Below are 24,116 nucleotides of genomic sequence, written 5' to 3' on the forward strand. Positions count from 1 at the left end.
CAGCAAGGCAAAGAGCTACCTGTGCTTTCATTGCCACTAGCATCACAAATCCATACGCAAGAGGAAAGAAAAAAACACTACCGGAGAACAGAAGCAGTAAACACAACTTCCTCTATGAAGGGAAACAGGAAACTCCCAACAAAAACTCGAGAACGGATCAATTCTGAAGGGAGACCTTAAAAACCCCATGGAGACACGGACAGATCACGGACACAAAGACAGGAAGCCGGACTTGGACATATGCTTTTGTCTCAGGCACTGAAACAGGTCTGTTGGCTGCAACTTCCAGATGAAATACTGAAACGCAGTTTTCACACACGCTACAAGCAACTTTTCATCTGTTTAATTTCGTGATTGTCATCCGCAGCTGCCATTGTTTAACTGTGTTTGGATGAGGCGTGAACTAACCGTGACGTCACCCGTTGGTTTCAACGCCGAAAAAATGAAGCCCGGATTTTGCTACTTCCTGGTCGCCATTTTGGATTTTTTGGAGCCAGTGACGTAAAAAGCGTCATCAAACAGACTGGATCGGAGAGCAACTAGGGGCAGGACCAGTCAATGGGACTGCCACGCCCCCTGGCTCCGCCAACTTTAACGATTTATTTAAAATTCAGTATTGATTTATTTTAAGGTCGGCCACCTGATCTCTCATTTTGACCATGAAAACTAACAGGAAAAAAATCCTGACCTGTAGAAAATCAGTCTATCAAATTTGATTTTTTCCAAAAATGAATTGGGGTCTATGGAGAAAAAGCTTTTTGGAGCCAACCCTAGCGGACGGCGGGATATTGCAAGTTTTTGACACTTCCGGGTGGGCTTCAATTTTGGAGCCAGATGCTACGTCCATCTTTATATACAGTCTATGGTTTGAATGGATGACAAACAGCAGCAGCTCATGTAAATGTCAGTGCTGCTGTTGTTTCAGAGGCAGCGGAGGGGAGGCGTGTTTTCCACATTATGCAGAGACAAAAACAAAGAAATAAATCAATAATTTAAGAGATTGCCCAGCCCTAAGAGCTAAAATAACAAAACCAGAGATAGGATTTACCTGGAGGCTGATCAGCACCACCTGTGAGGAATACAGAATTCAAATCAATCTTTAATATCTACTACAGTCAGACTTTATTTTAAATTATAAATGACACTGATAATAAAAAATGTTTCTGTATAACTGTATCTAATACTGAATGAGAGTTTAAGCTATGAAAACACTGGATTCTTCGCAGCCTATTGTGCAAACAATACATCTCAATGTGATGTAATCTAACTCAAATTATTGTGATTTGTTAGAGCACATACAGTAATGCTGTCAATTTTTAAATTAGTAGCTCATAACTTTGCATAATTATATTCTGGGGTTTTAACTTTAACATTTAAATTAGTTGGGTGAATTAGTATTTGAAATAATATTGCAATATTGTCTTAATCTCATTATTTAACATAACCAGGTAAATTTGCATAAATAATTAAAAGGCTTATTGTTTAAATTAATAAGGTAATTTAGCATTTTATATGGCAAAAATGTGCATAATTCACATTTTTAATATCTGAATTCGTTAAGGAAATCCATAAAGCAAAACTTATTTCTCTAAAAAACTGTGACTTGCTTTAATAATTCTATTTTTTTTCATATTGACCTATTGAATTTTTGCATCTGTTTATTCTTATTTTTAAGCATTGTACATAAATAAATATAGTTCCTCTTCTTATCATCATCATTATTATTATTATTACTATTATTATTGGTGCTGTAAATTACAATATGACCATGCAAATATACTAATGTGGAATGCCAGTATAATCTTGCTCTCTTTTATTTAACGAGAAACTCCGATTACGTCGGAAAATAAAAGAAACAAAAAGACAAAAACTTACCCTGATTATCGTAGTTGGGGTCCACTGGACGACCTGGATTCAAAAGAGAAAAGAGAAAGGGTCAAGTCAACAGTAATACTTGCAGATCAACATTACTGTTTCATCACTGAACTTAAAGTTCAGCTGGGAACTTTTAAGCTGCAGCTAATAACAGGTTACTGGAGCTGCAGCTTCACATACGATCACACAGTGACATTCGAAAACAAACCATGTGGTTCTGATTGTAACTGAAGGCCTGTGGGTTTTTATTTCCTTTTCTCTCTTTGGTAGAAGAACAACTAATTGCTTCCATGCGCCAACGAAACAACAGCGCGGAGGCACAAGGGCGAAATCTGAGCCAGCATCTGAGTCCACGAAGACTCCTCCGAAAAGGCAATAAAAGCAGTCAGTTTGATCTAAACTGACTGCTTTTAATTGTCATTCTGAAAGGGGAGCAACGCATACTTCAACCCACGCAAAATACACTCACTAACCCTGAGTAGATCAATTGAACATGAGTAAAGAATAGTTGAATAAACAATAAGCAATTTGAATCTATAATATTCAGAATTCATTCAAAAGCATTGACTGTACACGTATTTTTCGAAGTGCCTACGAAAAAACCTCTGCATGGAAATCTGTGCACACATACAACGAGGAAGCAAAGAAACTGATAATAAACTGCATGAATTCATACGATGACAGCAAGGTTTAGAGGACATTTTAAAGCAGGGCTGCTAATATGCTGCATGCTGTATTTACTAGAGTGAAAAGAAGTGAGCCACAGTATATTAGTTATTAAACAGTGTGTCCTTAAAGTCTGGACACAAATGAAATCTCCGTAACTATACTTTCTTTGCCTCCAGAGATTAAATATGGCTATTATATTAAACATATGTTTGATTAATTATCAAATATATACTGCCGTTCAACAGTTTGTCCTTATTTTTGAAAAATAAGCATTTTTTTTTTTCAATGAAGATGACATTTAATTCATCAGAAATACAGTCTAGACATTGTTAATGTGGTAAATGACTGTTCTAGCTAAAAATGGCTCATTTTTAAGAGAATATCTACATAAGGGTACAGACGAACATTTCCAGCAACCATCACTCCTGTGTTCTAATGCTACGTTCTGTTAGCTAATCCTTTAGAAAAGCTGATTGATGATTAGAAAACACTTGTGCATTTATGTTAGCACATGAATAAAAGTGTGAGTTTTGATGGAAAACATGAAATTGTCTCGGTGAACCCAAACGTGTAAACGCTAGTGGATATATACAGTACATTAAAAATAATATATTGAATAAAATGTTCTTAAAATTTTAATTTCTTGAAGATATGTATTGTTGCCTATAGACCCTTTATTTGTTTACAAACATTGTGACGTTTTTTGTGGGCGGGGCTTATGCTGGAGGCAAAAGCGGAGCGAGAAGTCAAGCAGGACTGGGAGTATATAGTTTGCGCTGGGAGTTTGCGCTGCAAACTGGAGCATTTTTAACCCGTTAAACTCCAGTGTACCACCGGCGGTACACTTACTAATTTGCATAGGAATTTAAAGAATGTCCGAAGACTGCAAACGCAATTATACAAACACTATACGCCGATGGAAAGCTTAGATTCTCATGAATCCGCCGGTATAAACCACTTTCAGATGTGATTACCACAGCGGGTGAGAAAAACACATTTGTCCGACAAACAACGAATATCCATCCATCCTTTCTCTGTACACGGCTTCAACGTACACAGCACGACTCACATTTCCGGGTTCTTTATTACACACAGATGAAAATATTCCACAAAAAACGGCCATAATCCAACCTTGGACATCCAGACGAAACAAGCCAGTAAAATATTTTGTCCAAAACATGTCTTGAAGTCGGTATAAAATCCACGAATCGGTCGTTTTCAAGGAAATGCACCTCGCGATGCGCGTCCAATATTCCCTGTATTTCTCGTCATATTTTTTATTTTCAAATAGAATATTAGCGATTTTTTTGTACTGAAAATGGCTGGAATTGACTGCAGCTGATCGTCTCTGTCCAGTCTTTTCGCCTCAGTGCATTTAACCACAACTGTATTCATTCCCTCTGAGCACGAGTGTTCGGTGGAATCCTATAAAACTTTAATTTGCGTTCGCCAATGTCATTCCTCCTATTCTGGCATCCAAAAACACAGCAGGACGACATTTTAGAAAAGTTGATAGAGCCTAGTCCCTCAGTCTTTCGCCTTTCGGTCACGGCCGTGGGCTTCCTCTTTTGCCTCCAGCTAAAGCTGTGACGTCATTCGTGATGTGGGTCATTAAAGGGTCTATGTGTCCACACTTTAGGGACACCCTGTATAATTCCTGATTGTCAAAACACAATTTAGTTTTCCAAGAAAAAAATCTGGGCTTTCGCTTTACATCAAAACAGATCACGCATGACTGTGCAGTATCGAATTCCTATTTACACTCCACTTGATGGTTCATCTGCTGAATTTGAAAAAAAAACGTATATTTAAATCTAATCTCAGTGGGTTTTTACTGCACTAGACTGACACTTTAAGTCTCAAGGTAAGAGGTTAGGGTTAGAGAATCATTTGCAGTGCAGACAGGCTTTAAATCAAATCAGACTTTAGGCTGTGTTTGTGTGTGCGTATTGTGAAAATAAGGGGGGATAAGAAAGCTGCATTGAATAAATCTCTGAACCCCAACTCGGACTCGAAAGGCATGTGATCTTTAGAAAAAATTACCAACGTGACACCATTTACCAGCTCCAGAAACTGTAAAAACAGATAGAATAATGATATTTTCAACATTCTGAACAAATCAGGAGTGACGTACGATGTGTAAAATTCACCAAATCAAATCTAATCTAATTTAAAAATTTGCCAGAAGTGAATCACTTGCATCAGATTCTGGAAAAAAAATTCTGCACTCCCAGAGCAGCTGGGCAGTCACGCCTCAATGAAAGGTGGCCAACAGTCTTGTGACAAAAATTCTGAACTGCACACAAAGCAGAGAGGAGGCGACAAGAGAGACTGAGTGGAAAATAAAGCGGGCTGAAACAATAGAATGAATGCAGTGTGGCTCAAAAATAAACAGCAAGGTGAAAGCAAGTTGTTGGAAGATACATTCAGCATGTGAAATAATGTTGAATGTATACTAGTTGTAAAGATAGAATCAGTTAAAGATCTTTAGCCTGTGGAGCCACCATTTTTTATTACAATTTTGATGACATGTTGATTCCAGGTTTTCTTGCTTTTTGCAAAATAAATAATCAAAGAAATTCTACTTTAGTTTATACAGTTTTTATGATTTATGAGTAAATTGGCCAAAACTCATTAAAATGATCTGTCTTAATGTAACATAATTTAGATCTAATTTGAATTCTTCCCACTAAAAACCCGAAATGATGTAACACAGATCTAAGGTTTCAAACACTGCATGAGGAGACATGTTGTGGCTCACAAGAAAACCACAAAGTCTGTGTGAAACCAGTCTGAGCGCTGCATGACTCCTCCTACTGCCTTGATCACACATTTCTATTTTAAGTTGGCATGAACAAGTATTTTCAGTTCCCTTAAAGGCAACCCTGTTGAAAAAATGGCATGTGGCGCATGTGAAACCTACATAAACACTTAAATCAGAAGTGGTTACCATGGCATTACATAAACAGTGTATCACTTTCTGAGGACATATGAAGCCTTTTTGTCAGCTTGGTTGAGTCAGAGGTAGTGAAGGACAACAAAACACACACAAAGGAAAGAAAGGCCAATGAGTAATATTAAGGAGTTCCTGACATGTAGCTAAAACATACAAGCGATAAACAAAGAGTGGTTAAGTGCGAGGCAAAGACTATAAATGTAAATTGGCAAGAAAAAGCAATTCTTGGGAATTAGCTACATTTTTGAATTAACTGATCTTTCTCTGAGCCATGACTGTCAAAAAAACAATCTGTTTAAACCAGTGATGCACTAATTATTAGATTTGTTCATACTGAATATATCATTCAAGCATTCATGGTGTAGGACAGCAAAAGTCAGCGAACTCCGAGATTAACGTCCTCAACAAAAGCCAGCTGAAGGTAGGAGCTAGCAAACCTGAGATCCAAGCAAAGAGTGTTTGTTTAGAGCCACGCAAACATTTGGAGCTATGCTATCCACAGATGCATCGACTGATGAGGAGAAATATTGATTTGCAGTTCAAAGGGATATCAGAATGGTTCGGTTGCATACCACAAGGGTCACTGCATGAAAGGAGGGATTTTCGACAGTTAACGGCACTGAAAATTTCTGTGGAATTTCAAATTAACGGCAGTAAACAGGAATTTGCAGGAAGGACAAAAAACTACTGAGAATTGTCAGGAATTGACATGGACGGCTGATCTCCCGGGGGGGGGGGAGCTTTCCAGTGTCAATGAAAATACTGTGAGCTGTACAAATGCAAATCAGAGTGGTGGGTGTGTGTCTGTGGTGGGAGGGTTGGTGGGTGTGGAGGGTGTAAGGTCGGGGGTTGGGAGTTGACTTTTCACACTTGCGCTGGTTTTTGGAGAAAAAGGACCCTACACAAACAAAACTATGAAGTTTATACTTTATTTGAATCAGGGTTCATACAGCTTTTATAAAAGGAAAATCAAAGCGCATCACACTGTCAAAATCCTACATCTCAAACACCATGCAGAGCAGCATGATTGCAGTCACCTTTTCTCTTGTGATGCTTAACTGTACAGTGGATGTGTTTTTGTTTTTTTCAAGATGGCGCCATGCTAGCGGCAGCCAGTTACAGCAGCTCTGTTTACTCTTAGATATTTCTTGTAGTTTTCCTCTTTCCTTTTATTCTATTCTTCAAGTAGGTGCACCACATTTGTACAGTGCAACAATGGATGTACAAGTGGTGCTTCCCCTACTTTTTCTGCTCTTTATTTTGGAACTTTTAAGTTTCTCAGCTGGCGACCCGTTCAAACACGGTGCCATTGTTTACAGTCAGCATCAGCTGTTGGCGCTGAGCCGGGCTAGGCAGCCGCAATGGGAGAGACCGGACGTCCCAGCGGAGCTCCGAAGGAGAAGGAGAGGATGCAGAGCAGGAGCGAAGCACCGGGAGAAGACGAGACGCTACAAGCCGTCCGTTCCATCCGTAATAATGGGAAATGTGAGGTCTCTCCCGAACAAGATGGAAGAGCTTACGGCGCTGACCAGGCAGTGGGAGTATAGGGAGAGCAGTCCATTTACCGAGTCATGGCTGAACGAACAGACCCCGGAATCAATTCTAAATCTGGATGGTTTTCATCTCGTCATAGCGGACCGTGACGTGAGGGAGAGCAGTAAGAGGAAGAGAGGGGGTCTGGCGATGTATGTGAATGAGAGATGGTGTAACGCTGGGCACAATAGCGTAAAACAGCGACTCTGCACTAAGGATGTTGAATTACTGGCGGTCAGTCTGCGTCCGTTCTATCTGCCCCGGGAGTTTTCACATGTAATAGCTATTACTGTGTATATCCCCTCCCCCGGCTGATGCGGCTGCAGCCTTTGAACTCATCCACAGTGAAGTCCCAGCTGCAAACATCTCACCCTCAGTCTCTTATTATCATCTCAGGAGACTTTAATCATGCATCGCTCTCTGCCACTCCCCCCACGTTCACTCAGCACGTGACATGCCAGACCAGAGATAGTAAAACCCTGGACCTACTGTATGCAAACATCAAAGATGCATACAGCTCCTCCCCCCTTCCCCCGCTGGGCAGCTCAGATCAACCGAGCTCCACGGCGCCAGACAGCGGGCACAGCGGGCACTAGAGGACGCTGGGCCCTCAGACCACTCTTATTACATCTCTTTCTGATTGTTTGATCAGAGATATTCACACCAGTGGTCTGCTGGAGGTCATGTAGAGCTATAGCAGTGCTCATCCTGTTCCTCCTTGCACAAAGGAGCAGATACCTGTCCTGCTGATCGGTTGAGGACCTTCAACAGCCCTGTCAAGCTCTCCCAGACTAATTGCCTGTCTCCTGGAATCTCCTCCATGCGCTTGAGAATGTGCTGGGAGACACAGCAAACCTTCTGGCAATGGCACGCGTTGATGTGCCATCCTGGAGGAGTTGGACTGTCTGTGGAACCTCTGTAGGGTCCAGGTATCGCCTCATGCTACCAGAAGTGACACTTACTCTAGCCAAATGCAAAACTAGTGAAAAACAGTCAGAAAACATTAGGAAGGAAAGGCCTTCACCTGTAAACTCATTCCTGTTTTGCGGGTTGTCTCATTATTACCCCTCTAGTGCATCTGTTGTTAATTTCATGAACACCAAAGCAGCTGAAACTGACTAAAAAGCCCCTCAGTTACTTACTTGACCAGATCAGTATCCCACATGTTTGACTGATCTGATGCAACACTTAGATTAAAAAGTGTTCCTTTAATTTTTTTGAGCAGTGTATTTAGGAGACATTTGATCAAGCAACTGGCACTACAAACCAAAATAGGGACATGAAAATGACTGCAGCAAAGCAATTAAAACACAAATCTAAATGCAGAAATGATGTGGAAGTCTTACGTCCTCCCTGGCCTTTGTCAGGCTTGTAGTCTCCACCACCAATGTCAAACAAGTCTGAGTCGTCAAATGATCCACCTCCTGTAACAAACCAATGACACAATATGTAAGAAAAAAAACCATCAGTGAGATACGATTCATCGTCACATCAGAGTACAAAAGCATTCTTGGTTCAGGTGTAGTACACCCAACACAAGCACTCTCACAAGGAAATTTGAGCCTGAACAAGAACTGGTTTAGCTGCTTAAGCAAAGCTCATTTCAAACTTTTTCCCTCTCAGAACAAAGAAAGTCATCCCTTAAACGACATCTAGTGACACTGAAAGAGAAAGTTTCTCATTCTTTTTGCGTTCAGGTAGATTTCAGCGATTCTTATAGCTCAGTTGTGTAAATTAAGAAGTAAAGTCAGTGAACAAGTGAAACATTTCCCGACTCACCTCCTCCACCGCTTGGTGGTTTGACAGCAGGTTTGTCAGTTTTGGGGTTGGGATCTGTGGATTAGAAGAGATTATGAGCAACAGTAATTGAATAAAAACGGTAAAACAGCGGATGCATGGAGTGTAGCATTAAAGCAGATTTTAAACTGTAGAAAGTGACGACAACATTTCATGTCAATAAGAAGAAATCAAATTGAATGCAAAAATGTAACAAATATATCCAATAAAAGCCATGTGCAGTAAAAGCTTGATAGTAATTATTTTTTCAACCTCCCTCATGAGCCTGCATTTGGGTCCTCCTTCACTGCTTCATGTCAAGTGACTATTTTTTCCTTTTGTGCCCGCTTTGTAGCCTTGTGTTGACAAGAGGTCTACTAATATAGTTTATTATTGTTACTAACACAGAACCCTGCACACATCCACAACATGAGGGGAAATCTGAAGCCTACAGTTACAGCTATAGCTGGACACCTACTGTTGTTTAGTGAAAGGTTAACTACTAAGGGCATGAAAGAATCAGCGATTCCAAATAGTCATTCCCTAATTAGAAAAATTCCTTGTTTCGGATCAGCCTGTCAGGCAACTTTACCTGGTCCGAAAGCGTCCTCCAGATTGAATCCAAAGCCATCTGTAAATCAAAAATGTACAAATTTCACGGGCTGAACAAGCATAAAAAGCAAATATACACTACCATTCAAAGGTTTAGGGTCATCCGGACAAATTCACGTTCTCCAAGAAAACTCACGCTTTTCTTCATGTGCTAACATAATTGCACAAGGGTTTTCTCATCATCATTAGCCCTTCAACACGATTAGCTAACACAATGTACCATTTGACCACAGGTGTGATGGTTGCTGGAAATGTGTACTCTTATTTAGATATTCCTTTAAAAATCAGCTGTTTCCAACAGTCACTAACCACATTGAAAATGTCCAGACTGTATTTCTGATTCATTTAATGTTATATTCATTGAAAAAAAAAATGCTTATCTTTCAAAAATAAGAACGTTCCTTAGTGACCCCAAACTTTTGAACAGTGGTGTACTTAGGGGAAAAGTTATTTACATGAAAGATTCCTGTTAGGATCTGTTGGCTCATGCATCTGTTAGTCATACATTATTCCAACCTACCGGAATCTCCGGAGTGCGGTTTCTTGGTTGCTTCAAGTTTTGGCTCATCTGCAAAAAAAAAAAAAATGTGTGTGTATATATATGTCAGGGTAGAGACTGCGATTTGGTAGAGTTGGAGTTTCTACCAGTAGAGATTGCGATTGGAGTCTCTACCAGTAGAGATTGTGATTGGAGTCTCTATCAGTAGAATTGGAGTCTCTACCAGTAGAGATTGTGATTGGAGTCTCTACTAGTAGAATTGGAGTCTCTACCAGTAGAGATTGTGATTGTAATCTCTACCAGTAGAAACTCCAATCCTACCAGTAGAGATGGAACTTTAAATCTGACCCCTGCCCTGACCCCTGACCCTAACCTTAAAAGTCTAACCTTAGCCCTGACAAATCTCTACTGGTAGGATTGGAGTTTCTACTGGTAGAGATTGCGATCACAATCTCTACTGGTAGAAACTCCAACTCTACCAAATCGCAGTCTCTACCCTGACATATATATATATATATATATATATATATATATATATATATATATATATATATATATATATATATATATATATATATATATATATATAACAGCGACTACTCTGAAATGTTGTTGGGTTTCTTCACATGAACCACTCTCTTCATGTCTTTTCTCAACATTTCCTTTGGATTAAGGTCAGAATTTTGACTTGGTCATTCAAAAACATCAACTTTCTTGTTCTATAACCATTTTTTTGGTTGAAAGGCTGTTTGCTTGATGTCATTGTCTTCCTGTATGGGTTAACACACTCAATTTTACAGACAGTTTTTACAGTTACGTCTGCTTTTACATCCAAATAGGCCGGTTAGACAGTCAGATGGACCTGTTTCAAACCTGTTTGATCACTGTGTGGTTTCTTCATGTGCTCTTTTGTAAAGCTGGCAAACATAGAGGGTGCATCAGCAATAGCCCTGCATGTCAAGTTCAAGGAAAACTTTAGATAAAAACAATATAATACATATTTCCCTCAGATATATATGTTTAATATTCTCACAAAATACACTCAGTTATTTTCCAGATGTTTTCAGATTCTAAGAGTCTTGTATACTGACACCTCAACTGGCATAACCTGGAAAATTATTCTTGAAAGATTCTATAGATGAGATCTCAAATATTAACACAGCATTAGCACAGGAGCAAACAACTAACTCCTATGTGAAGACACAGTGGAATAACGACATTGTAATGTAATGGCTGGGAATAAAGTCACACTCCATGTGTGTGTGTTGAAATACGTGCTTCTCTGCATGTTAGTGCGTGCTACTTCTTGTTCATGCATGTGAGATCTTCTTTTTCAAACCTGCTGGCCCTCCCTGCACTTAAAGAGCATTATGGGGAAAAAAACCCCCAAAAAACTCTACACTTTGTATTATATTTACTTACATAATTTAAACAAGTTTTTGCTTTGGATAGCATTCAGATATGGCTTTGCACTCACCATAAAGAGCTGATTTAAATGCTAACACTGCCAGCAGAGTACCCGTTTTTGGTCAACATCATTCTTTAACCCTCGTGTCGTCCTGCTGGTCAAAATTGACCCATTTTAAAGTTTGAAAATGTGGAAAAATATATATATTTTCACAGTGAAACTTCTGATGTCCACATTTTTAAGATTTTTGGGAAATCTTTGAATATTTTTTGGTGGAAAAAAAGAAATGTTAAAAATGTTTCTTAAGAACATTCACAATTTTTTTTTGTGAATGTTCTAAAAGAAATTATTAGAAGTTTTAGTGATATATAAGTAATCACTTTAGATATTTTTTTAAGATTTTTACTAATTTTTTTAAATATTCACAAGAATTTTCTTGCCAAATTTGGAGTGTTTTTTAAATGAAACTTTCATGGGAAACTTTTAATTTATTGGAATTTTGTTCCTGAAGGTTTTTCAAATTTTCAGAAATTTGTGGAATTTTTTTTTGCTGAAGTTTTGGATTTTTTTCAGACAAAGAAGCAATATTTTTTGATTACCGTACATCCATAAATGAGGACAACGGGAGGGTTAACACTACATTTGTTTTTGCAACTAAATCTTAAGTATTTCTCCCCAGTTGATCACTTATTGTTTTCTTTTTTTTTTTTCTTTTGCTGTGCACATGTGGATCCTGCACATGAACAAACCCTGTATCCAGTAAAAACAGTAAAAAAAATCTTTTAAAAAATGCAAAAATCAGCATAAGGAAAGATACAAACCTTCATTTTTCGGCTCCTCTGGTGCCTTTGGTTGCTCTTTGGGTTTTGGAGGTGTTGGAGCTGAAGGTCCAAAAAAAGAAATGACCAGTGTTAGGACACCTCCAAGTTTAACAGTGAAATATCCCAATACAGAAAAGCGCACTCACCCGCATTATCGAGGGCATCAGATAGGTCAAACACTGTGTGAAGAAGACAGGAGGAACATGATTACAATTTGACAGTGAACAGAACAGTTTAACCTGTGATCCAGTATGTGTCTGCAATCCACTGAACTACCTCTGAGTCATGATATTCTGTGTTTGGAAACACATGTGGTCTGTGTTTGAGTGTTGCAGCGAGTCACACAGTGTATTTCCTGGTTGCTATGGCAGCACCGACTGACACACAGAGCAGCTCTAAATAGCATGAGTCACTAGTGAGCAGAATTCCAGAGTAAAAGGACTGACAGTGTGGAAAAAAAAACCCTCAAGGACAGGTTAAAGCTTTATGCATAAGGCGATTTAGTTTATCTCAGTTTTTTCATCTGACTTCACTACTGATTTAAAAAAAAAAGTTCTTTCACACTAAAAGTCTTCCAGCAAATATAAAGACTGCTACAGAGAAAATGATCAGTTTCTGTCTGAATGTGCTTTCCAAATTAATAAGCTGAAAAGATAAGTGAACAAACAAGAAGAAAACATGGGATACAAGCTTACTATACCCAGCCTCTTGTCATACACAAGGTCCATGACTGAGACTGGGAGTGTTTTACCCCCCCCACAAAAAAATCATAAATTTGTATTTTGTAGCTTCTTTTTCTCTGTGGCTTTTTGCAAGATGTTTTATAAAAGAGACTGAACTGTCAGTAACTGTTTGGGTGGATGTTTGACTATTCAAATAAATGTTCAAAGACGTTTTCATTCCATGAGTGCTTAAAGTTACAGTTCTGTCACAAAGCGTAGATTTATGTACAGACCAGCTGAGGCCATTCAAATCTGATTACTTCCGTTTTTTTGTTGTTTTTTTTTGTTCCACAGTGAAACCGCACTAAAAGTATATCTGTTTTGAGGATTTTGGCATTCTTACCATGTCCTCCAAGCTTTGACAGCATAAATAATGATTACCAATGATATTGTCTGATTATGTTGCTTTAAGTGTGACTGCACTGCAAAAGGTCTCCTTTAACCAAAGAGCGTGCCAGTTACTTCACAGCAGCATGCCGGTGGCTTCCTCTGCCAGCCCTCATCCGGTTTTATACAGGAAGAACTTACAGATGAAAACAAAGGAGAGCAAAGAATACCTAAATGTAATGCATGCTGTGATGCTGAAACCTTATAGCTGCAAAAGCGTCTGTACATTTTGCAAAACTGTCATATATTTTGTCACCTCACTGCCATATTCGTCCATTGTTCTTGTCAGTTTTTATTGTCACAACACTGCTGTAATAAACTTTCCTGCCCTGCAGCAATAACTGAAGTTACAAAATATGGCTTAAAGTATGTGGTCTGATTTATCACAAAGGTTCTTCCAAATCAAAATGGAAAAAAAACTGTTTTTATAGGGCCACTTGTTGTTTTCAGGGATTGTTAATTATACTGAGCGAGCATTGTAAAAACGTCAGTTTTTGTTTTTTTTTTAGGTATTTTCTCACATTAAATAAACCAAATGACCAACCGGTTAATCCAGAAAATAAACTAACCAACTCTTAGCAGTCACTGTCACTTTCTATAGTAAGGTAAAGACCCTACAATATTAAATGGTTGTATTTATATAGCGCTTTACATGATACATCACATTCACACACTGATGGCAGGAGCTGCCATGCAAGGCACTAACCACAAGCCATCAGGAGCAATTAGGGGTTAGGTGTCTTGCTCAGAGACACCTTGACATGAGCACAACGGGCCGGGGGATCGAACCGCAACCAGAGGGTTGCGAGACAGACGCTCTACCCACCGAGCTATGCCGCCCTAATATTACAATATAGGAGAAACCTAACAAATTCACTGATTTGTAATGTACTTTTTAGAAGTCAAACTTCAGTCCAGGAGTCACTGAGTAATATATTTTCAATATATGAGCATTACCACATGAGACGTCATCAAACCATGACTGTCACACAAGGGTGGCATGAATTGGTGAAACTGTGGACACTACAGTTTAAACTCTGAGTTAAACATACTGAAAAACATTAAACCCAAACTGCAGCCTTTATAATTAGCTAATTGCATTGTTTCAAATTTCAGTTTCCTTTAAAACCTGCTGCTGGATCAGCACTTCGGTATCCTGAGGTCTCATTTCGTCCTTTCATGATCTCACCCTGTAACAATCTCTGAGCTGCAGGCAATCCAAACTTTAATCTTCGAACATGAAAATAAGCATGCTTACTGGATGCTGTTTGACAAATTGTTTCCAGTTCTGTCTGGCAAATATTCCAAAAAAAGGAGGGAAAAACTTGCATTTTCTATCCAAACGTAATGATATCAGCTACCACTGAGGACAGTGAAATCATGAAATAAACATTTTTAGCAAGTCGGGATTTAGCGGTCGAAGATCTTTGTGTAACAATTGTAAAAACCTTGTTATTAATGAGATCCGCAGTCAGCATCCTCAAATCTAGAATACAGCTGTACAGAAAAGTTTGGGAACCCCAGGTCAGTTTGTACTGTTTGGTTTTTTTTTAAGTGCAAAATATTTCCAAATATTCCAGTGTCTGGTTTTGATTTACCTCGCATACTTCAGTACTTTAATGAAATATCAAAACTGAGTCAATAAATGTACAATATTTTAGTCTCTCAAAAAATATGTCAAACCCTTAATACAGTTTTTTAAAAGCTTGCCATGAGGGGAAAAAAGTCTAATTTACATGTGTATTAGGAATGCAAACTTAGCCTCATTTCTGATTAATAATCATGAATGGATGAGTGGATGTTCTTCCATAGCTGATGACACCTTATTTAGGCGCTGGCCAGTAGCCATTATGAGCCACAGAAGTCTCTGTCATGGTGGCCCTTTGCTAGCTGAAACCGCACAATGCTCCCTGCAAGCCAACACAGAACCTCCTGTAGTCCAAGTGCATAGTATCAGGGATGGGATCAGCGAGTTCTGATTCAAGCGGAAAGTTGTTGACGGGGGGGGGGGACAAGAGATATGTGTGCGGTGGCGGCGCAGCGACTTCCAATCGCTGGGCCGTTTACAATCGTCGTTAACAAGCTATCGTTAATGTCGTTACCATCTCGCGGGACTATCAGCGACAATAAAGTGTTCAAACTTCTAATGAAATCAGCGGATCCGCGGAAAATTCCCATCCCTGGACTCTACACTTCACGGTGATTCGATTACAGTACTGTACATGACTGCTCTCACTGAGTGGCAGCTAGCATTCAGCGCGGTGGATATTAGCAGCCGTTCGATATTAGGACTCGCTGACCATAAACATACCTCACCCCCCCAAAAAAATTTTCTCCTCGAATTTAAACGATTCACAAGAATGACCCTGGCAATGATAAAATCCGCGGAATTCCGCGGATCCACGGAAAATTCTCATCCCTGTAGTATTAAACAGAACTGCGTGGAGTATAACTACAAACCAAAATGTAAAATCACATTCTATTTGATGTAAACGGAAAAAAACACAGCTTTGCAAATGATTATTAGCCCGGTGTGACAACTGTTTTTTGCCTTTTCCTTTGTTCTTGGTGGAGCCAAACAACGTTTCCTCTGTAATGGATGCTTATTCTAAGATGGAAAGCGATGATTCTCTTGTTGCATCCCTCTTTGTTAAGCGCCAAGATGGCCGTCTTCGTGTTTCCCAAGTGTCTTCTTTTGCTCATTGTTGAGCGATTATGTAGTTTGGATGATCCATTGATAGTGACTCACAAAATGTTTTCAGCCATCCAGTGGAAATTTTTACAGTTTCAGTAGAGACATCATTTTTTGCACATACTGAAATATTGTAAGCCTGCTGTTATTATGTAACCCCAAAACATTTAAATCAATGTGGGAGGACTCTTTAGACTTTGTAAAGAAATCAGTGTAATAATTAATTCAAAGCTGTTTGTATATGCAGTGGAGTTTAATTTTGGCTGAATAAAACCAATCCAGGTGAAGACTTGGACAACAAATTCTGGTTCAGTGCAGAGACTGGGTTTGCAGAAGTCAAAATGTTTACTTTATAAGGAGGTTAGCTTTAGCATAAATCAGTTCAAGTTCTGTCAACTCCTTTCACAGCAAAGTCTGCCAACACCAGAGAACAGCAGCAGTGAAATGAGCTGAGGCACACACTGTCCTCATGATGGAAACTATTATGAGGTAATTCAACTGTTTTTGTGGAGAACGGTGCAGAAAAAAACACACTTTAACACTTAAACCAGGTTAATAATTAAGATAATAGCTCCAGCCAGCTTGCAGAAAAACTTCACCAGTCACTTTGACATGCAAACATACAAGAATACAATTGTAATAGAGACTCAAACAATACACTTACAGTCTTGTGCTAACGTCCCAGCAACAAGAAGAAGGAGGAAAACAATCCTGAAACAGAGCTTCATGTTGGCTGTAATGGAGTTTTTCTTAGCGGCTTTTAGGTAGTTTTATTCCGAGCCTGATAGCGTGAGACGGCCGGTATTTGCGGACAGTTTGTCTCCGGACCGAGAAAGCTCGTCTGGTGTCCTGTTTCAGTTTATTATGAGTCAGCTTTGCCTATGAAGGACAGACTGGGTGTGGCAGCGCCCCAGAGGGCGTTACCGGCTTGTATAACTAAATGTTGAATTAACCCTTTAGCCTGTTTAGTTACAGTTATGTGCATGGATGCTCAAGCTTCTTTTTCGCCCACTTCAAGAGAAGCCGAACTCCGTTTATAAATTGTAAAATTTAACGTTTTCGTCCTTATCAACTACAGCACCAATCATATATAGCTTCACTTAAACCGGTATACATTTTAACTACGTTCATTATTACTTTCGGCATGTGTTTGATAGTAAGTTAATGCGTTTTATTACTTGCTTTCACGTTTTTCCCACACGGACATAACAGCAAGCGGCATAGCTGGACTGTGAAGACTGTATGTGCTGCAGCTCAGTAAAAACGTTTATTTACGGCACAATTAGATTGAAATGGCCCGAAAGGGTGACGCCGATTTGACCAGGATACCTTCATTATTAATGTAATTGAGAAAGTATATGGTATGATCCATCTATGGCAGCTAAGAAGAAAGAGATCCTTAAATAGAGTAAAAGTAAAGTGAGATTTGGAGCAACGCTGAGAAGACCTTCAATGGAAATCAATGGAGCATTTTTTGGGGGGGTCTTACCGGTGTTTTGCCAAGGTACTTACCCCCGATAGGAAGTGTATCCCATAGATATATACAAACACTCGATGGCTCATGAGCGCTGTCAGCCTATGGAGAGCAACGTCGCCACATGGCGGCCATCTTGGGACAGGGCTGCTCGATCACTCATAACATTAAAGTCAATGGAGCATGGATTTTAAAATCACTGTAGATTGCTCAATTTTCAACTGATTTTACAACAGCTTGGTTTGTTATAAACGTCAGACATGTACTTGTTTTACTGCTTACATAAGAATAATTAAATCCATTGAATTCATATAAAACTTATATTAAGTAGATAGGTAATAAAGAAATAGCTATACACACAGAGATATTATACTGTCAATCTTTAATATTTACAATATTCAAATAGACAAAATAAATAAACGATGGTGAACAAATAAAAAAGTAATGCTAAAATGAAAAAATAATGACATTTGAACAAAAAAATAAATAAAGAAAAAATAATAACAAGGTTCCCACTCTTTTCAATAAATCATTTTCCAGGATTTTTGCAGTGTCCCATAACCAACTGAAGTTACAACAATGGAGTGGGCAATTTTTAAGTTAATCTCGCCTTCTTAAAAAAAAAACAAGATTAAAGGTTGATGACCAATATCTCTAACTAACTGCACAGTATCATGTTAAACTTTTGAATTTATTTATTTCTAAATATCAGGCATGAAAATTGTCTGCTCGCTGTCTTTTTAGTCAAAGGTTATTTAGTGTCTTACTATTCTTAATTTATGGTTTATACTTATATGTAATCTTCACAATTTTATCCAGCTGGTTTGAGGACTGCAGCGAGGAGCTTCCACTTCTCTAAACTTCAGGCTGCCACTGCAAAAAAATAAAAAAATGAACACATATCATCTTTTTTTCAGCATAAATGGATGTACACACGTGGACAAAATTGTTGGTACCCCTCAGTTAAAGAAGGAAAAACCCACAATTCTCACTGAAATCACTTGAAACTCACAAAAGTAACAATAAATCAAAATTTATTGAAAATTAAATAATCAAAATCAGCCATCACTTTTGAATTGTTGATTAACATAATTATTTAAAAAAAAAAAAACTAATGAAATAGGGCTGGACAAAAATGATGGTACCCATAACTTAATATTTTGTTGCACAACCTTTTGAGGCAATCACTGCAATTAAACGATTTCTGTATTTGTCAATGAGCGTTCTGCAGCTGTCAACAGGTATTTTGGCCCACTCCTCATGAGCAAACAGCTCCAGTTGTCTCAGGTTTGATGGGTGTCTTCTCCAAATGGCATGTTTCAGCTCCTTCCACATATGTTCAATGGGATTCAGATCTGGGCTCATAGAAGGCCACTTTAGAATAGTCCAACGCTTTTCTCTCAGCCATTCTTGGGTGTTTTTGGCTGTGTGTTTTGGATGGTTGTCCTGTTGGAAGACCCATGACCTGCGACTGAGACCAAGCTTTCTGACACTAGGCAGCACATTTCTCTCCAGAATGCCTTGATAGTCTTCAGATTTCATCGTACCTTGCACACTTTCAAGACACCCTGTGCCAGATGCAGCAAAGCAGCCCCAAAACATTACTGAGCCTCCTCCATGTTTCACCGTAGGGACAGTGTTCTTTTCTTCGTATGCTTGGTTTTTGAGTCTATGAACATAGAGTTGATGTGCCTTACCAAAAAGCTCCAGTTTGGTCTCATCTGTCCAAAGGACATTCTCCCAGAAGCTTTGTGGCTTGTCAACATGCATTTTTGCAAATTCCAGTCTCGCTTTTTTATGAGTTTTTTTCAGCAGTGGTGTCCTCCTTGGTCGTCTCCCATGAAGTCCACTTTGGCTCAAACAACGACGAATGGTGCGATCTGACACTGATGTACCTTGGCCTTGGAGTTCACCTTTAATTTCTTTGGAGGTTGCTCTGGGCTCTTTGGATACAATTCCAACGATCCGTCTCTTCAATTTGTCATCAATTTTCCTCTTGCGGCCACGTCCAGGGAGGTTGGCTACTGTCCCGTGGGTCTTGAACTTCTGAATAATATGAGCCACTGTTGTCACAGGAACTTCAAGCTGTTTAGAGATGGTCTTATAGCCTTTACCTTTAAGATGTTTGTCTATAATTTTTTTTCAGATGTCCTGGGACAATTCTCTCCTTCGCTTTCTGTTGTCCATGTTCAGTGTGGTACACACCTTTTCACCAAACAGCAGGGTGACTACTTGTCTCCCTTTAAATAGGCAGACTGACTGATGATGAGTTTGGAAACACCTGTGATGTCAATTAAATGACACACCTGAGTTAATCATGTCACTCTGGTCAAATAGTTTTTAATCTTTTATAGAGGTACCATCATTTTTGTCCAGGCCTGTTTCATTAGTTTGTTTTTTTAAATAATTATGTTAATCAACAATTCAAAAGTAATGGCTGTTTTTGATTATTTAATTTTCAATAAATTTTTATTTATTGTTACTTTTGTGAGTTTCAAGTGATTTCAGTGAGAATTGTGGGTTTTTCCTTCTTTAACTGAGGGGTACCAACAATTTTGTCCACATGTGTAAATGTAATTTTATTATTTAGCATTGCACTTCTTTATTACTATCAGCTTTCTAATGCACAGATAAAAACAAAGCTCAACCAAAATCAATGCACAACAAACAGAGATGTTGTCTTTTCTTTTCATGAACCTGGTGCCTACATTACCCACAATGCATTTTGGCTGCAGGCTAACGAATCCAGGCATGGATGTATACAAACAATAAGTCTAAGGTCTCAATCAAAGTATCTTAACCATAGACATAATAAAGAGTAGACGCCGCTCGGGGTGCTGCGCAGCGAGAAATACGGCTGCCATCTTGGTCCGATCATCCGCTCCACTCAGCGCTGTTTGACAGCGCATTTAATCCATCTTAACTCTGAATATTAAATAACTCTAAATATTAAGTTTTTTATTTTTATTTTTTGCTGCAAACGTCATACATGTAGCTATGATACAGGACAAATGGCTCGGCGTATTTTAATATTCACAGCGGAAATAATAGATAATAATAATAATAGGTAATAGAATATTCTGATATTAGGCTCGACTACAGACAGGTATTTTGCAAACACTGGAAACACACACACACACACACACTAATATATGTTAGAGAAGCAGATAATGGCAGTAAAGTCAATTATTTTAATAATTTGAAGAGACAATATATTATTAAGCTATATATACATATATAAACAAAATACTGACTAATGAACACATTAGTCAGTTTTCTGATATATTGATGATATTGATACTCCATACATGATTTATGTATGTAGTGTGATTTTCTCTGATATATAACTTTTATCTATTATAGCCTATATATATGTGAATGATGTTGATACTCCATCTATGATTTATATATATTCATTTTCTCTGATATATAACTTCTATCTATTGTTTTATATAGAAATATGTGTTCATTAGTCAGTATTTTGTTAAAATATGTATATACAGTGCCTTGTGAAAGTATTCGGCCCCCTTGAACTTTTCAACCTTTTGCCACATTTCAGGCTTCAAACATAAAGATGTAAAATTTTAATTTTTTGTCAAGAATCAACAACAAGTGGGACACAATTGTAAAGTGGAACGAAATTTATTGGATATTTTAAACTTTTTTAACAAATAAAAACCTGAAAAGTGGGGCGTGCAATATTATTCAGCCCCCTTGCATTAATACTTTGTAGCACCACCTTTTGCTGCAATTACAGCTGCAAGTCGCTTGGGGTATGTCTCTATCAGTTTTGCACATCGAGAGACTGAAATTCTTGCCCATTCTTCCTTGCAAAACAGCTGGAGCTCAGTAAGGTTGGATGGAGAGCGTTTGTGAACAGCAGTCTTCAGCTCTTCCCACAGATTCTGGATTGGATTCAGGTCTGGACTTTGACTTGGCCATTCTAACACCTGGATACGTTTATTTGTGAACCATTCCATTGTGGATTTGGTTTTATGTTTTGGATCATCGTCCTGTTGGAAGATAAATCTCCATCCCAGTCTCAGGTCTTTTGCAGACTCCAACAGGTTTTCTTCCAGAATGCTCCTGTATTTGGCTCCATTCATCTTCCCATCAATTTTAACCATCTTCCCTGTCCCTGCTGAAGAAAAGCAGGCCCAAACCATGAGGCTGCCACCACCATGTTTGACAGTGGGGATGGTGTGTTCAGGGTGATGAGCTGTGTTGCTTTTACACCAAACATATCATTTTGCATTGTGGCCAAAAAGTTGGATTTTGGTTTCATCTGACCAGAGCACCTTCTTCCACATGTTTGGTGTGTCTCCCAGGTGGCTTGTGGCAAACTTCAAACCAGACTTTTTATGGATATCTTTGAGAAATGGCTTTCTTCTTGCCACTCTTCCATAAAGGCCAGATTTGTGCAGTGTGCGACTGATTGTTGTCCTATGGACAGACTCTCCCACCTCAGCTGTAGATCTCTGCAGTTCATCCAGAGTGATCATGGGCCTCTTGGCTGCATCTCTGATCAGTCTTCTCCTTGTTGGAGGTGAAAGTTTAGAGGGACGGCCGGGTCTTGGTAGATTTGCAGTGGTCTGATACTCCTTCCATTTCAATATGATTGCTTGCACAGTGCTCCTTGAGATGTTTAAAGCTTGGGAAATCTTTTTGTATCCAAATCCGGCTTTAAACTTCTCCACAACAGTATCTGGGACCTGCCTGGTGTGTTCCTTGGTCTTCATGATGCTCTCTGCACTTTAAACAGAACCCTGAGACTATCACAGAGCAGGTGCATTTATACGGAGACTTGATTACACACAGGTGGATTCTATTTATCATCATCAGTCATTTAGGACAACATTGGATCATTCAGAGATCCTCACTGAACTTCTGGAGTGAGTTTGCTGCACTGAAAGTAAAGGGGCCCAATAATATTGCACACCCCACTTTTCAGGTTTTTATTTGTTAAAAAAGTATAAAATATCCAAAAAATTTCATTCCACTTCACGATTGTGTCTCAATTGTTGTTGATTCTTGACAAAAAAATTAAAATTTTATATCTTTATGTTTGAAGCCTGAAATGTGGCGAAAGGTTGAAAAGTTCAAGGGGGCCGAATACTTTCACAAGGCACTGTATATATATATATATATATATATATATATATGCATGTTTTATACCACTGTTTTACAGGCATCTGCTTTCTTTCTGTTGGCTGAGCAGAAGTCTATGTTAGTTTAAATAGTCTTAATTATTTAACAGGACATGATATGGAAGCAGATATTTAGGCTATGTGTGGATAAAACAACTGCACAGTCAAACAATCACTTAATATTTAGGCTACTTTACAATGTAAAACATGATCAACATGAAGTACCTCCATGAAATAATGCCGAGGTCTGACCTGTTTGAACAATGTTTTTATTTTTCATCTTAAGCTGTTGCCCCGTGTGCTTCTCCCCCGCGAGATTTCACCTAAATGAAATAACTTACTAGGCTGCTATTCAGACAGTTATTCCCTGTAATATTATTACGATTACAAAGGACTAGCTCTGCAAAAGTGGCTTACGCATAGTGAGGGCAGAACACAGCATGTCTTTAGAAAAAAAAGTTGTATAAATCAGACTGTAAATGATCTATGAACAAACCTCTGTAAAACCTTCAGAATGTTGAATAGAATAAATCTGGACCGTGATGAATGTTAGTAAAGATTTCTGGATCAATCTGGTCATTTTGAGGCTAATTTTGGTCATGTTTTTATCTAATTCAGGTCATTTTTTTTGTCTCTTTTTGTTGTTTTTGTACCATCTTGGTCATTGTGTGGTTTATTTTGCTTATTCTGATTGTCTTTAAAGTTGTTTTTGTTTCAAATTGTTCAGTTTGTGGCTCATTTTGATGGTTGCGTCTCTAAATTTGGTCAGTTTATGTCTGTAGGGTTGTTCTTAATAGAAATTTTGGTCATTTTGTGCATTTCAGTACGTTTTTAAGATAAAAATGGTTTAAATCAGACTGTAAATGATCTATGAACAAACCTCTCTGTAGAAGCCTGAGTATTGAATAGAATAAATGTGGACAGCTTGGTGAATGTAAGAGAAGATTTCTGAAACAGTTTGGTCATTTTGAGGCTAATTTTGCTCATTTTGTGTCAGAATGTGTTTAATTTTGATCAGTTTACATCTTTTGGTCCGTTTTTAAACATGTTGCATCTTTTCATGTTTTTTTGTCATAATTTTGTTTATTTTGCATCAAGTTTTGGTCATTTATGTGTCTAATTCAGGTAATGTTACATCTCTTTATGTTGTTTTTTGTACCATTTTAGTCATTTTATGATTCATTTCATGTGTCTGTGAGGTTGTTTTTGTTTAAAATTGTTCATGTTGCTCATATTAGTCATTTCATGTCAGTTTGTCCATTCTGTGACTCACTGGCCATTTCTGTCTCATTTTTCATCTTTTTTTGCTCTGTTTTGCTCATTTTATCTCTCATTTTAGTTATTTTGCACCAGTTTAAGATTGTTTTTTTCATTTTGTACATTTTGTGTCTCATTTTCGTCATTTTGTTGCTAATTTTTGTGCCTGGTTTTGGTCATTTTTGGATTTCATTTTTGTCATTTTTGCCTAATTTTTGTCACATTTTGGCCACTTTTGGTCTCAAAATGACCAAAATGATCCAGAAATCTTCACTTACATTCACAAAG

General features: G+C 38.3%; 1 protein-coding gene across 2 annotated transcripts in view; it reads right to left on the minus strand.

Moving 5' to 3' along the window:
• cd99 (CD99 molecule) overlaps positions 1 to 16,877 on the minus strand; it is a 28,760-nt gene extending 11,883 nt beyond the window's left edge. The window contains exons 1-9 of one of the 2 annotated variants that reach the window (XM_051943448.1): positions 16,615 to 16,874; positions 12,296 to 12,328; positions 12,150 to 12,209; positions 9,942 to 9,989; positions 9,402 to 9,440; positions 8,813 to 8,866; positions 8,380 to 8,457; positions 1,876 to 1,908; positions 1,049 to 1,069 (exon numbers count right to left, since the gene is read on the minus strand). In XM_051943448.1, the coding sequence (XP_051799408.1) occupies positions 1,049 to 1,069; positions 1,876 to 1,908; positions 8,380 to 8,457; positions 8,813 to 8,866; positions 9,402 to 9,440; positions 9,942 to 9,989; positions 12,150 to 12,209; positions 12,296 to 12,328; positions 16,615 to 16,678 (430 nt within the window). In that variant the 5' untranslated portion in view covers positions 16,679 to 16,874. Of the gene's footprint in view, positions 1 to 1,048; positions 1,070 to 1,875; positions 1,909 to 8,379; positions 8,458 to 8,812; positions 8,867 to 9,401; positions 9,441 to 9,941; positions 9,990 to 12,149; positions 12,210 to 12,295; positions 12,329 to 16,614 lie in introns of both variants that reach the window. The other variant, XM_051943449.1, reaches the window with a different exon arrangement.
• Positions 16,878 to 24,116: the final 7,239 nt, after the last annotated feature.

Source organism: Acanthochromis polyacanthus, chromosome 22 (genome assembly GCF_021347895.1).
Source record: "Acanthochromis polyacanthus isolate Apoly-LR-REF ecotype Palm Island chromosome 22, KAUST_Apoly_ChrSc, whole genome shotgun sequence".
Classification (NCBI taxonomy): Eukaryota; Metazoa; Chordata; class Actinopteri; family Pomacentridae; genus Acanthochromis; species Acanthochromis polyacanthus.